The sequence below is a fragment of the Ascaphus truei genome, chromosome 2, assembly GCF_040206685.1.
Source record: "Ascaphus truei isolate aAscTru1 chromosome 2, aAscTru1.hap1, whole genome shotgun sequence".
Classification (NCBI taxonomy): Eukaryota; Metazoa; Chordata; class Amphibia; order Anura; family Ascaphidae; genus Ascaphus; species Ascaphus truei.
The window spans coordinates 106,363,958-106,379,210 of record NC_134484.1 but is presented as its reverse complement, the minus strand read 5'-3'; the positions used below and the strand labels follow the sequence as shown (position 1 = coordinate 106,379,210).

General features: G+C 41.2%; 1 protein-coding gene across 7 annotated transcripts in view; it reads right to left on the bottom strand.

The window, feature by feature from the left end:
• Positions 1–15,253, bottom strand: part of ASPH (aspartate beta-hydroxylase) — a 232,228-nt gene that overhangs the window by 188,041 nt on the left and 28,934 nt on the right. For 6 of the 7 annotated variants that reach the window (XM_075584049.1, XM_075584047.1, XM_075584043.1 and 3 more), the window contains exon 2: positions 40–141. The exons of the other annotated variant lie outside the window; for it this stretch is intronic. In XM_075584049.1, the coding sequence (XP_075440164.1) occupies positions 40–141 (102 nt within the window). The remainder of the gene's footprint in view (positions 1–39; positions 142–15,253) is intronic. 7 annotated transcript variants of the gene reach the window in all.

Sequence of the window (15,253 nt, the reverse complement as noted above, 5' to 3'; positions counted from 1 at the left end):
TCCCCTCTTCGTGGGCGGACTTTCTCCCTCCTCTCTTACCTCGTCTGAATATCCCCTTTTGCGGTTCACTTTTATCAGAGGGTTTGAGGGAGGGTTGTCTAGATCCCAGCTCGGTCTTTTGAGCTTGTTTTTGGATGTTTTCTGAAAAAAAACAGTCATTATTATCATCATTAGTCTCACTTTCACTACAATGGCCTCTAAGATTCGAGAATTTATTGGAAACCGGTATATCAAATTCAATACGTTTATCTTCCTTGGGGACATATTGGTCTCTCCTATGATGTTTGTATTTGTGTTTGATATCATTTGGCTTCCCATTTTTGCCCACTATTGACCAATTATCACTATGGCTTCTCTCTCTATGTTTATATTGATGGTGAGGCCTTTTTTTAGAGTGATCTTTCTTATTTTCATATCTTGGTCTGTTAGAATTTTTATTCAATTTGTGAGCTTTTTCATTATTCTGAGGTTTTTTTTTTTTATGTTTGATTCCCTTTACTTTTTACAAATCCTGGGGACGGCGATGGGAACCACATTTGCCCCATCGTTCGCCAATCTGTATATGGGACTGTGGGAGTCTCTCACGATATTTCGATGTCCTCCTCCACAGCTTAGGCTGTGGAGGAGATACATCGATGATATTATCATTGTGTGGGAAGGAACTGAGGAGTCTTATCTTGAGTTTGTCGATCGTTTGAATATAAATGAATGTAACCTAAAATTTTGTGGTGAAAATAGTACAGTTAGTATATATTTCCTCGATTTGGAGATATACATTGAATCCAATACTATCCAGACTAAAACATATTTTAAAGTTACAAATGTCAACTCTTATCTTGACCCTCTTAGCTGTCATGACAAAAAATGGGTCCAAAATATTCCATTTAACCAATTTCTGAGATTGAAGAGAAATGATTCTAAGCTTGAGGAATTTGGAGAACAATCTCAGTTCCTCAAAAAAAGATTTCTCGAAAAGAAATATAACGAGGACTTGATAGATTCCTCAATAAAGAAATTGGAGAAAATACCAAGAAAATCTCTGATGAAATATAATAACAAAAAGAGGGATAAGAGTAAAAATAACAAATTCCCTGCTTTTATAACTCAATTCAGTGATATGCATTATGGTGTCAGAAAAATCCTGAAAAAACATTGGGGAATACTCAAAATGGATCCTATTCTGCGCCCTCAGTTAAAGTCACAACCAGGTATAGTGTTTAAACGTGCACCAAATTTAAAAAACATGTTGGCCCCAAGCCAAATCATCAGAAAAACTGCTGTATCTGGTGATATTAAAGAACGCTTGGGCATTATGGGCACATATAAATGCGGAAAGTGCACGGCGTGTAAACATATCTGTAAAGGAAAAACAGTCACGTCTTGTGCCACTAAGCGGATTTACAATGCCATAAGTTTCATTAATTGATAGACAACGCATGTGGTTTATGTCTTGCAGTGTAACTGTAATTTACAGTACATTGGTAAAACTAAAAGACCACTAAAGATGCGTATGCTAGAACATCTGAGAAATGTAAAAAATATACCAAAAATTTTGGCTAAAGGCATGCCGCTTACTCCGCTATTAAAACACTTCAAAGAGATACATAATAATGACCCTGGCTGTATTACATTTAAGGGACTTGAACATATACAAATGAATATTAGACAGGGAAATAGAGAGAATCATTTATTAAAACGTGAACAGTATTGGATTTATGAAATGCAAACTAGACATCCTATTGGTTTCAATGAACTCATTGAATTAACTCCATTTTTAAGATGATAAATGTTTAGATCAATTTTTATTTGGTTCTATAGGAGTCTCTCTCTTTTTAATATTTTATGGTATTTGTATTAAAATTGTATGTTTTCTTTTTATGGTATCATTTTATATAGCTATTTATACCATTTGCCACTAATTAATTATCAATTTATGATGTGGCATTAGCATGGAACATTAGTTCCTAGTAATATGAAATGGTATCTGTTTTCTTTTCTCCTTTTCTTACGTTTTGTATTATATGTGATGGTTTTATAGTATGTGGTTATGTTCGTGTGAAGCATCATGTTCCTGGCTTTTCATTAATTATTTATTAATTGTAGCGTGTAGCCCGTGAATGCCGCAACATATGACACACTATAGGAAAGAGGTTACATCACTTTGGTATATCGCTGGTATGTAAAGGGTGTTTGGCTTGGCGTCTGAAATGGGCCGTCCTAACGGATTCCCTGCCGCCTACAAATACGCGCGGATGATGCTGTACGTGACCTCCTGACGAAGCACGTGGTGCGAAACGCGTAGAGGTCACGACAGGTCATCCTGCGCGTGTTTGCTGAGAGGGAGCCTGCCTGAGGCACAATTGGCGTTTTTCAACTTCTGCGGTGCCGCGATCCGGATCCTATGCGGTTATCCGTGGACCCCCACTTCTGCACCAGTGTGAGTGTTCGTTTCTCCCTGTCAGCGGTATGATAGTCTTCTCTGGCGGTTTTAACTTGAATCACCTTGGATTGTCGCTATTTTCTTTGTTTTTTTTCCTTTTTGTTTTACATTGAATATATATTTTTTAGTGTACTGTGTGTGTTTTACTGTTTAGGGTTTCGATTTTTCAGAGTCCATATGTATGGTCACTGTATCTGGGCAGTTTAACTCTTATAGCTGAGGAGGGGTTGGATCCTCTCAGTTTTATATGTGTATTTTTATTAATAAATAACATTTATCTAATCCCTGGTGCGCATCTGTGCATTTTTTCTTTCCATATTTATCTAAATATTACCAATTTGACCAAGTTCAGCTGATGTAAAGAAGTTCTCATATTAATTAAAGATGAGGCACTTTATATCTAGGAGGGTAATATAACCCCAATGCAACACAGCAAGGCTTACTGCTGCTATTTTGTTGTCACAGATCTTAAAGTGAAACACAGATATTTGCTAAACAAGCAGTCCAATAAAGTACTACAGCAACAGCATAATCGTCCAAGTCACGTCCCATATTCGTGGGTAGGGTCAGCCACTTGATATACTGTATGTGGTGCTTGGTCAGTACGTCTACAGTCTCCGACTTATGGCTGTACCTGTAACCGGTTTCTCAGGAAAATCGAATGACACTAATGTTATTTTATTATTCTTGTGTTTACATTCATTAAAAAGTAGGGAGGAGGTCAATGTCGGCGTTTGTCTCTTTGCTTTCAGTACGGAAATGGTAAGAAATAGAACACAAGACAAACTAAGTGATCCCTCCAGCATACATTTGCTAAAATCGTGTGGATAAGGCTTTATACAACTTGCCATTCAATTTTAATTAAATAAACCTGTGAATGGTACAGTATAAAAAACATGTATTCATAAAGCTTTTATTTTTTTTATTTGTATCTATTTGTACCACTATATTAAGACGATAGGAAGGGGTTTGACGCTGGGAGGCGAGGAACACACACACACACACACAAACACACACACACCTCTCTCTCTCTCAGGGAGAGATCAGCGACATTTCGTTGAGCAAGTGCGCCCACGTTTGCATGTCACAACAAGGAAATATTGGAACAGTGAAGTAATTTACAGAAAACTATTTCTGCATCACATTTGTTAGTCTACAGAATGACTCTTTTGCAGGTCTGGGACCTTTCACCTCCCAGCCTCGCATGTGCCAATTGCTTTTGAAACTTGCAAATCCAAGTCGGTACACGAAGCATTGACTACCGTATAGCAAGTGCCATCTAAACGCAGAGAATACAGAACCATTTCATATTCTTATATCACAAAAGACCTCCCTCTGCTCATTGTATATATGGGAGTTATTTAGAGATGCTAGATGTCATGCTATAACAGGGAGGGAAATGAAATAATCGAGGTTTACTTAAAGCAGATTACTAGCGATGATACATTAATTCACTTCTGTGTCACTCACTACCATATATATCAGCATTATTTTAAGCAGCAGTCCCCCTTCACCAGTTTGTTCTTATTTATTTGTTTTTATAGGATGGGGTTCTTAGAGATGACCTTTCCTATATTTAGTCCAGTGGACCCGTGCTTCCCGAGATGGTTACTGGGGCTGTTAGAGGTGTTTTTGCTCCCTTGAACGAAAGAAAAATAGCCACCAAATCTTGCCTTGGCCACGGTCCTTTGGGAACCAGCAATGGATTGGATGGCTATTTAAAGCCATAGAGATGTATCTTCTCCACGTTGTTTCTGATCTGTATCGTTTATGAATTTTAATGGTAATATTTTTTAATATATTATGACTAATAATCCTTTTCCCTCGTCCTTCCATTACATGCCTTTGCCGCATCTTCAATCGCCATATTATTAGCATAGGATGGTAGTGGAGGATGTGTAGGCATATGGTTATGTTGTTTGGGGGCAACATGACATATGGGTCCTATGTTCTTATTGTACTTACTATATAAAAACAATAGAAATTTTTAATATATGTTTTTATTATACATACTTTTTAGATGTTGTATTTAAATACACTATATTGTGTATTCTTTTTACTTATATTATTGTATGTTTTTAATTGATTTGTGTCACACATAGTATTTATGTGTATGCTATTATGTTTATTGATGTATTTATGTATATAATACTATACTTATTGTGCTTTTGTATCTATGATTCATGTCTATGGTATATTTCAGCCATGTATAGTGCTATACACATTGTGTAATGACGCTTAGTAAGCGAACATTAGACACAGGTGTGCCTTTATCCGTTAACCAATAGGGATAGAATAATGGGTATTTAACCACTCCTCTGGTAGCAACTAGCCACTCCTGAGGAAGCCTTCATCAGTAACGGCGAAACGCGTAGAGCGTGGCTTACGGCGGGTTTGTGCGAGAGTGAGAGAGTAAGACAGTTCTGAGAGAATCCCTGACGTCCACGGAGAGTGAAGATCACGCAACCGGAAGTGACGTACAGGATCAGACGGATGCGGAAGAGCCTGATGGCGTGGGTCCTGGAGTGGTGCGATCGCGACTTCTGTTTACCACCACTTACTCTGCCTATTACCTACCTCTTTATAGTAAGCCTCCATTTGTGAGTTGTTTTTGTTTTATAAAATATTGTATGTGACCTACACAATTGTTTTGTTCCTCTCTGTCCGAGACTTCTGATCTACTACCATACACCATCCAGGATCAATACTACCACAGGGTGGATTACTGCTCCTATATTTCTGCTCTATTGTGAGTAGGCATTTTTGTCATTTTCACTATGTAGCATTATTGCACTATGTAGATTTTTTTCTTATCTTTTTGGCTTCCAACATCGCTCCCCTGGGATTGGAGAGATACACATGTCAAGACTTTTGGAACAGTCTGTGCTGAGGGTTGAGGGAAGTCGGTTTTTGCTTTTATTTATTCACAATACCTTCACTGTTTTTTGTGTGTGAATATTATAGTACACACTTATTTATATTTCACTTATCACTTTAAGGTGTGATTAGTTTATTACACTTTGTAATATATTATCATCACATATAAATGTATAACGTTAAATATATATATATATATATATATATATATATATATATATATATATATATATATATATATATATATATATATAATCAGTTACACAGAGCAGTTTGGGAGTGTTTTGTGCGCCATCCTGTGTTTTTGTTAGATTATGTGGGAATATTTTACCAGCCTATAAGCAATTTGCCGGTATCCTGAAGCTGGTCAGGCACAGATTTCAATTCTGCAAAGAGAATGCACCAGCTTGGCACCTCTGCCACTTAGCATATTGAACCCATCCAATGGACCAGGCTCCTCAGAGTCTGGGGACGGGCAAATGGTCACATGATAGCCCTTATTCATGCCAAGACGTGGGTACTCAAGTATAACTCCGCCAGCCCCAACACCTTGGCACCTCTGAGACTTTCAAGTCCAGGCCCGACCAGACACAGTGGCACCAAGCCTGGTGGCCATCTGGTCTCTCGGCACCAGGGACTTGGAAATTCCCCAGCTCATATACAATGCATAAAACATATATACCTTTATAAACCTTGTAAATAAAAAAAAAAAAAAAATTTAAATCACAAAATTCTTCTAAGTCCCACGTCTCCTAGGATCTACTGAAAAGATATGCATGTTCATTTTCAGAGCTCCTAGATCTTCCCATAAGATGTTTACTAAAAAGTGGCTTCAAAAACACTTTGGTACAATAGAAGAAACTCTGAAACTTTACCTAAGCTGGATTTAAAAATAATTTCACTCTCGCAACCTTTTGGATGGTTGGAGACAATCCAAACCTTTATCCCAGGTTCGGGAGTTCAGGCATATACCTAAACCAAGGACCCCTGACTACACCCGGGATACACATATCCTAATGCCTCCTTTTACCTCTCTGGTCTGTGCTGCAGCAGGGCATCCTGGCGGAGAGCCGCATAACTGCTTTCCAGGGAGGACTTTGTCCGGAGGTCTCTGTCTACATGTATCCGGGAATCTGACTCAGCTCCCAGATACATTTTTGGGGAGGCCAGCAAATCCGGACTCAGACTAGCTCGACACAATCAGACAACACTTTTACCGCAAAGTCAACCCTGAAACTCACAGCCTGAGCATCTCCACTGGTTAGCACTCCTGTAAAGGCAAAAGACACAAATTCTTTATTGCTATACAATTACATTCACTGCACGTACAATACACAGGTTGAAGCGCTGACAATCTAAAACACGAAACAGGGCTCAGAGATAACCAGCCGGGCATAATACCTTTATTGATGGCCTAGTTACCCCTTTACCGTCACAATGTTAATATGGAAAAGATTAATAATAAACAAGGAAAGCAAGGTCCCAATAACAATGAAATGACAAAAATGTCATAGGAGGCAATGAACATATAATAAAATACATTGTATAAAATAGCATATAAAGGAAACATGAAATGTCAGAACAATTGCTGGAAAGAAAATACAATGGAGGAGGACAATTGATGTTAAAGTGAAGAATCACTGGAAGTTGTGGCTTTTAAAAATGCAATAGGCTGGTGGAGGTTAATGGATAATATGTAGCACAATGCTAGTTGAATCTTGAGTATAGATAGAAAAGTGTCAGTATATATCCAGTCCTATGACAGTGAAAGAAAGCACTTGCAAGGAGAAATGGGTATAGGAACAATCTCACCGCAGAGGTAGATGATCCTGTAAGGTGTACACATTAAACCCTCAGCTAAGCCCCTCAGATGCACAGCAAGGAGGCCAGAATGAGCTGATCCGGGAAAAAGCAGTGTATTCTTGCTCTTCATTCACCAACCGCAAGGTACAGAAGCCCAACGATGTTAGTAAGCACTACTAGTCCATAAGCATATAACCAGATCTCACGGTAAATCTCCCCACAATACAGCTCTCAATTTCCCCGCCAATAGAAATGAAACTGCACGCTTCTTTCAGCCTCTGGGATCCTCTCACAGCTGATCAGCGATAACGCAAGCCCCACGCGTTTCGCCAACTGATGTGCTGACTTCAGAGGTGTGTCCTAAGCAGGTAGCCATCAATATTTATAGACCCAATCGCAAATCCTAATTGGTAGAGCCTAATGAGGCATAATTGGACTCCACAAATGCTGATTTTTATTTTCACAAGGGAAGATGGAAGATAAACAATAAAATTAAACAAGTAGAATGAACTAGTATTACAATCAAAGATAAAAAAATACACATATATAGCATATCTAAAAAGGTACAATGTACAAAATACCAGATCCCATTTAAATAAATGTAAAAACTAAAACAATATAATATTTCTTGAAATCAAATATTAATAGTCTGTTATGAATCTGAAATCTTACTAAATCTCAAATTAAAACTGTTAAAATGACTATGAATACAATTTAAAAAAAAAACTCAATAAGGGGGGACATTATTAAAATGGACAAAAAGAAATCTGAAATAGAAAAAACAGACACTAGTCAATAGTACTAGTGTCCAGATTTTCATTAAGACCCACTGGTTACAAGCTATTGATCTTGAAGATTCAGTAGGTCTCCCTACGATAAAGCACCTTAACCCTATCGCCCGCCAAAACTGAAGGCGGAATGTGTTCCAAAACCCATGACTTTAAGACCATCAGTAGTTTGTATTATGGCACAGGAGGTGGTCTTTAGACAAATAATGATTAGTAACACCTCCTATGCTCTTGTTCCATTTGGAATATGACTCCCAGAAACGATCGAGACGAGTTTATTATCCATCCGTACCACTCCAGGAACACAATAACTTTCTGCGTATGCTGTATCAGAATATCTTTGCTGAGATTTATCCGCAGCTCGTCTAGATAAGGATAGATTCTGGGAGAGATCACCAAGCCGAACGGAATGCGGTATATTACTAATGCCTTCCGTTTACCACAAATCTCAAAAATGCTTGGTGCTCTTGCGCACTTGTATGTGCAGGAATGCATCCTTTTAATCCATTGAAATGAACCAATCCTCTGTCTTGATTTCTTGAATTACAAATGTTCAAGGCTCTTGCTTCTCTGAGGAAATTGGATTTCAGAATCGTTTAATGAGAATTTACCTCTCCTGAAAAATCTTACCCATCGGGGCTACAAAGACTATTTTGTGTACCTCTCGATATGTTGTTGCTGTGCCAAGGGCCTTCCCGGTCAGTAGGATTTTGATTCTCCATAAGGCATCCTGTATTGCTGAGGCATAAATCATTTTCGCTTTCTTCGTTCCTGGGGGGGAGGCACTTTCCCCCTGATACCTTATCTATTATGGGGTCTCGTTTTCTCCCAAAGATAATCTCTTCAGGGTCCATTTATACTTAATGTGAGACCGTATCCTACATACAGGAAAGTAGAAATCTGGTCATTGGGTCGCTGGCCGAAGACTAAAGCACTCCCATTAATTTATTTGCTTGGAGCACTGGCATACTAGAAGTTGTCATATTCTGGTTTATTGCAAGCCACATATATCCAGGTTTATTGCATGCAGTATAAAAAGATAAGATGATTTCAAGGCTGAATAATAATTAAGCTATATTGTCTATATACATATATATTCAGCATATAACTAGTTAAAATAAGGAATATAGTATTAAGTTAGAAATTATATTTGAAAAATGATTAGCTGCCTTTGCAAAGATAAGAAGGCATAAATCAGTCTTAAGACTGGCAGGTGTAGAAAATGACTTATGTGACTTAAGAATCTAATCTTGTTTTATTAAATTTCCATTTCATATAAAACTTGGTATGGTTAATATCTGATTCCAAACTCATGAGCCTATACCATTCAACTCAGCAAAGGTTAGTTAGAAATAATTATTTCGTAAAACAATAAAAGAGATCGGTCTTAAAGATTAGGAACACCATTAATTCTATAGTTACTTTGATTTACTAAACCCCCTTGGTTCTGTCACAAAGTAAATATTGCCAAATGAAGAAAAAATCTTCTAACATTGATGATTGACTAAGAACATTTGGCTGACAGTGAGAAAAACAAAGTAATTGTTAGGTTAAAACAGGTTAAGATAAATGTATAAAAGATTGAACTTTAATATATGGAATTCAGAGTCATTTGCACCAAACTGTATCGGAATCATTTAACACCAACCAAGCCGTGGATTCTTCACTCGATTACCTATATGTATGCCTAAAAATCTGATGTAATTGTAAAAGATGTGACTATTAGTCTCTGAATAAATTGGGAAGAGAACCGGACTGTGGATTATTTGATATATCACTGAAAAAGTGGGACATTTATTTTCTCCTCTAATGAAGCAAATCTTTAACGCACATATTTATTGCAAGGGGCACATATCCTGGCTTCCTTAGCAACCTTACTCTCACTGACCCCAGAGGTAATGCATCAAAGATAGAGCATATAGAACAGAGGTGCACAAACTTTTGCTCCTGCGCCCCCATGCCTCTTGTCCCCTGGTGCTCGCCCACCCACCACCACCCCCCTTCGTTCAGTGTGGCGTCAAATGACATGCAGGGTCATGTGATGTCGCGATGCTATGGTAACGTGCGTGCGATGTCATGCTGCATGACCCCGCGGCGTCATGGAGACGATCCCCCGGAATTTAAATTTTGATGCCTTGGGGAAGAGCTCAGGGCCTCTGTAACCGCCCGCGCCCCCCAGAAAAATCTCCCGCCCCAGCCCGCGCACCCCTGATATAGAAAACAAATCTTCACTCCATTGATAGTAGTGTAATACAAAAGAGTGACTATCTAGGGACTCACCTAGTTTTGGGCAGCTACCCTTTGCTTTTTCAGCTTTTATAATCATTCTGTGTGAAACAGCAGTCTCCTTAATCCTCTGAAAAACGCTTCAGAAAGATCAGGCACCATTTGATTAGTTTTGACATCAGAGCGCTATTGCCGCGTTAAGGCGTTTGGGTACCTCCACTTCCTGCTTACACAGCAATCCATGGTGTCTAATCCAAGCCATGCATGCCAGTCTGCCTGCATTCACAGATGCTTCTGCAGTGTTCTGTCCGGTCACAGGGTCTCCACACGTTCTCCAGACATGTGTTCCAGACATGTGTTCCAGACATGTGTTCCAGACATGTGTTCCAGACATGTGTTCCAGACATGTGCTTCTGCAAATTGAACTGCACTAAACCAGTCCTGGTGATTCCCAATTTAGCAAAATAACACTACTACTGCTATGCTTTAGGACAGGGGTGCGCAAACTTTTGAAGCTGCTCCCTGCACTGCTCGCACCACCCATAGCTCTTTGGTCGGTGTCAAATGATGCCGCGGGGTCATGTGACATCACGGCATGTGACGTCACGCCACCACAGCGACGAGTCCCACCAACCATCTGAGTCACGGCAAGTAGTCGCAGAGACATCACACGATCCCCGGCATTTCTTTTTAATGACGTGGGAACGAGCGCAGGGCCTCTGCAGCCGCCAAGCACCCCCTGAAAAATCCCGCACAACCCTGCTGTAGGACACAGAAAAGACTGCCTCTGCAGGGAAAGGGAAGGACTTGTATACCAGGTCCATGCAGAGGAGTTTACTGTCCTACCTATGCTGAGGGAGGAACTAATCACAATTAGTACCCAATGCCATGTGGGGGGGGGGAGGGGAGTACATGTGTCTTCAACCCATCCCATTTCATTAATCTCTTCTGGATGCCATTTTTACGACTAACTTTTAAACCTTTCCTCAATACTTCAGAACTTTGTTGAAGTGAAACTTCTTTAGTGGCACCTCTGATGGGATAAAACTGGATAGATGGGGGGCGAAATGTGAAACGGAAGTGACGTCACGTAATGGACCCCGCTCCGCTAACACGTCCCGTCACATGTGGCGCTCCTAATCGCCGCCGCACCCCTCCCCCTCCCCCACACCTGTTTGCTGACATCGCCGCCGCTCCTAACGGCTGCCGTTCCCCGTCCCCGTCCGCTGCTTGTGCCCGCTGCCATGCCGCGCATGCGCAGTTGTGATGGCGCCGCTGACAGACGCCACACATGCGCAGAAGCGGTGGGCAGCGGCGCTATTCCCCCCCCCCCCACACGCACGCTGCCATGCCGCACTGCACCCCGTCACCCACAAACAGCGACCCGCAGCTGCCGGTGCGGCTGGGACAGCAGAGACCGCCTGACCGGGATACCCTCCTCCCCCCCCCCCTTTCCTGCTCCGCCGGGGGTAGTGGGAGGAGCGGGGTAGTGGGAGGAGGGGGGTAGTGGGAGGAGCGGGGTAGTGGGAGGAGCGGGGTAGTGGGAGGAGCGGGGTAGTGGGAGGAGGGGGGTAGTGGGAGGAGGGGGGTAGTGGGACCACCGTGTCGCCGGGGGGGGGGGGGGGGGTGAGGGGGGGGCTGGCTGCAGCAGGACACACAGCCGTGTCCGCAGCTCTGCCGGGGGTAGTGAGAGTCGGGAGGAGGGGGCGTAACGGGACCACTGTGTTGCCGGGGGGGCTGGCTGCAGCAGGACACACAGCTGTCCGCAGCTCCGCGGGGGAAGTGGGAGGGGGGGGAAAAGGAGGGGGGGGGGCACAGCACAGAGAGACATTCACACAACACAGGGAGAGAGACATACACTGACTTGACACACACACAGACTCACACTGACTGACTCACACTGACTTGCTGACTCACACTCACACACTGACTGACACACGCACGCACACGCTGAATGACACGCACGCACACTATCTGACTCAAACTCACATACTCGTCTGACACACGCACACACGCTATCTGACTCACACTCACATACTGTCTGACACACGCACACACGCACACACGCTATCTGACTCACACTCACATACTGTCTGACACACGCACACACGCTGACTGACACAAATGCACACACACACTGACTGACACAAATGCACACACTGACTGACACACATGCACACACTGACTGACACACACACATATACATACTCACTGACTGACACGTGTGCCGAGCACGCGCGTTATAAGTCAATTTCTGTGACAAAAGTCAAAGAAGTTTCACTTACTATGCGCATGCACAGCACACACAGCTTTTTTTGTTTCTATAAAACTTGGACAAAAGGCATCTTCACTGTTGTGTCTATGTACGTAATGTGTGTGTCTGGATATGAAATATAACAACCCAAATTCTATTTTTGCATAAGAAACAGATCTGTTCTTTGCCCTTCCTAATCATGGACAAAAATGAGAAAGAGATACCCAGTGCGGGCACTCATCTGATAGGTAATGGTGGTTAAGTTAAAAATAATGCTTAATGTCAACAAAGATAATAAAATGTTGGGTATTAAAAACAACTCTGATGCAGCCGTGATCCTAGTAAGTGTCTTGTGGATGGATTTGGATCCAATGCAAATAGATGTGGTGACCCGAGTATATCTGTCACCAGCTAACGCCTTAGGCAAGGATGAGATCAAATAATAATAAATTACCACTGTTTCCAATAACTACAAAGAATATATAGTAAATATACAGGATTGACTAGAGAAACCTACTTTTAGTCATACATATTCTGTAAAATCTTAGTTATAATATTAAAGAAACCACAATTTGCCAACGTCTAATACCCCTCAGAAAATTGCTGACTAATGGTAGTGCCATATACCTGGTTAGATATTAGCGTCTTGTATCTTTTTGAGAAGACGGTAAAGTATAAAGTCCTATGTTATAGATAGTATATAAAACACGCTGAATGATGGTAGGACCGCTAAGTAAACACAATATATGAACCCCGGATGAGTTCCAGGGTGAACCGACAGCGAGGTTCACAGGTGGTAATCGTGGGGAAATGGAAGAATGGTGACGGCGCGGTAACCTCTCAATTCCTGAGCTTGAGTAAGCAAGCTGTTGATTCCCAAGATAACCCAGCGTAGTGAAGGTGTTTGAGGATCTCAGAATATAATTGTATTAACTAAAACTAATACACCGAGAGTATGTTTTAAAAGCCATAATTTCCCCAAATGAGTTCATAGTATGAACTGCCAGAGGTGTTCATTGTACTGGTCACAGCGAAATATTGAGTTGGAGTAAAAGGTAGGTATGGAGAAGGAGCGGCTCAGTGAGTAAAGACACTGACTGGCACTGAGTTTGAGGCAGGGGAACCTGGTTCAATTCCCATTCTCGGCTCCTTGTGACCTTGGGCAAGTCACTATCTCCCTGTGCCTCAGGCACCAAAAACATTAGATTGTAAGCTCTATGGGGCAGCGACTGTGTCTGCAAAAAAATGTTTTTGTAAAGCGCTACATAAAACTAGCAGCGCTATACAAGAACAAATAATAATAGTATGGGTAGGAGGAAGATCCAAGATCTGATCGATGCTCGATCTTGGTATAAACAAAATCCGCCTCCAAGTATCCCCTATTGTAGCAAAGTACGTGTGTGTATATAGTGACCAGAAGGCTCGCTCAGTTGTAGGTGGTATCAAGTCAAAGCCATTTTGCTCATGCACTAGCAGCATCTCTACTGAGAGCACACAGACTTGTTAAATCGCTGCTACATTGTTGCAGAAACCTGCTTTTTACTCGAGGCTCTAATAATAGACCGTACGGTCTCTCTGAGCGCTCCTATGGGGCGACTATTTGCACTGGATCCAGAGTCCATCCACAAGACTCTTACTAGGATCACAGCCGCATCAGAGTTGTTTTCATATCCAATATTTTATCATCTTTGACGACATTAAAAAACATTATTTTTAATGGAACCACCATTACTTATCAGATGAGTGCCCGCACTGGGTCTCTTTTTCTCGTTTTGTCCTACTTACTACCACACCTAGGAGGAGCACCGCTGATTTTATATACTTACCGGCTGTAGCGGGGGTACCCGTTCCAGTGCACCTGCTAATCATGAAGTGTTTGGCATAATTTGACATGTCTCATTGCAACAGTTACAAATATCTATTTGTTATTTTTGGTAATCGCCGTCAGGCCCAGGATATTTCCCATTTAGTACATTTACCCATAGTTGTCATCTTGGCCACACACCCTCATATTCCACGGTTCCCACAAGAATGCCTTTCAAGGTACATTTAAGAGATTTTATAGTTTATTCCCCTCTGTCAGGGAATAATTGCTACCGCCATATTTCAATCCCCCCCCACTTACAAACTCAGGTGTTGACTCCAGATACTTTTAGTCTTCTAAAAGACATAAAAATAGGCCTGGTCAGTGGTGTGACTAGCAATAAAACAATTCTTGTATTTAAAGACAATTTGCAAGTCAACCTCCGAGGTGCCAGATTGATTAAACTTGTTTTTATCTCCTAGTTACTATGATAATCAACATTCCATAATACTAAGTGGATTGGCTGTTTGCGTGCTGTCCGGCGACAGAATTTTGTTTTATGGCATACCATCGCTTTATAAATATGGGCTTAGGTATTTTTGTCTGTTTGCAACTTTTGCAAATAACCCAAAAGAAAAAAACTATTTTATAAAAATATTAAAATTATTTCCCCTTTATAAAGTTTTTAATGAAAGATTTAAGGAGATAGTGAAATCTACTGACTGACTATTTTGCTTTTTATAGGAATGGGATACCGTCACTGGACACTAACAAAAGTTGCCATCTTCACAAGTTTTCTATGAGTTGGAGGGAGAGCGTGTAAGAGTGTACTGGCAATCCCGCTACCACAACCCATCCGTCACACATACACCTCAGCTATCAGCTCTGACTAGCCGCACCCTAACGTCTCCTGCTCTTCGATCCCCATGCTCTCCTCACTGAGCTGCACAGTGGTAAATTGGCTTTCAATGTATATTGTTATATAAAGTACAAAATAACCCATTAGATATACAGTTTAGCCATCATTGAATCTGCATCTTTTCAATGCAAAGGAGACGGGC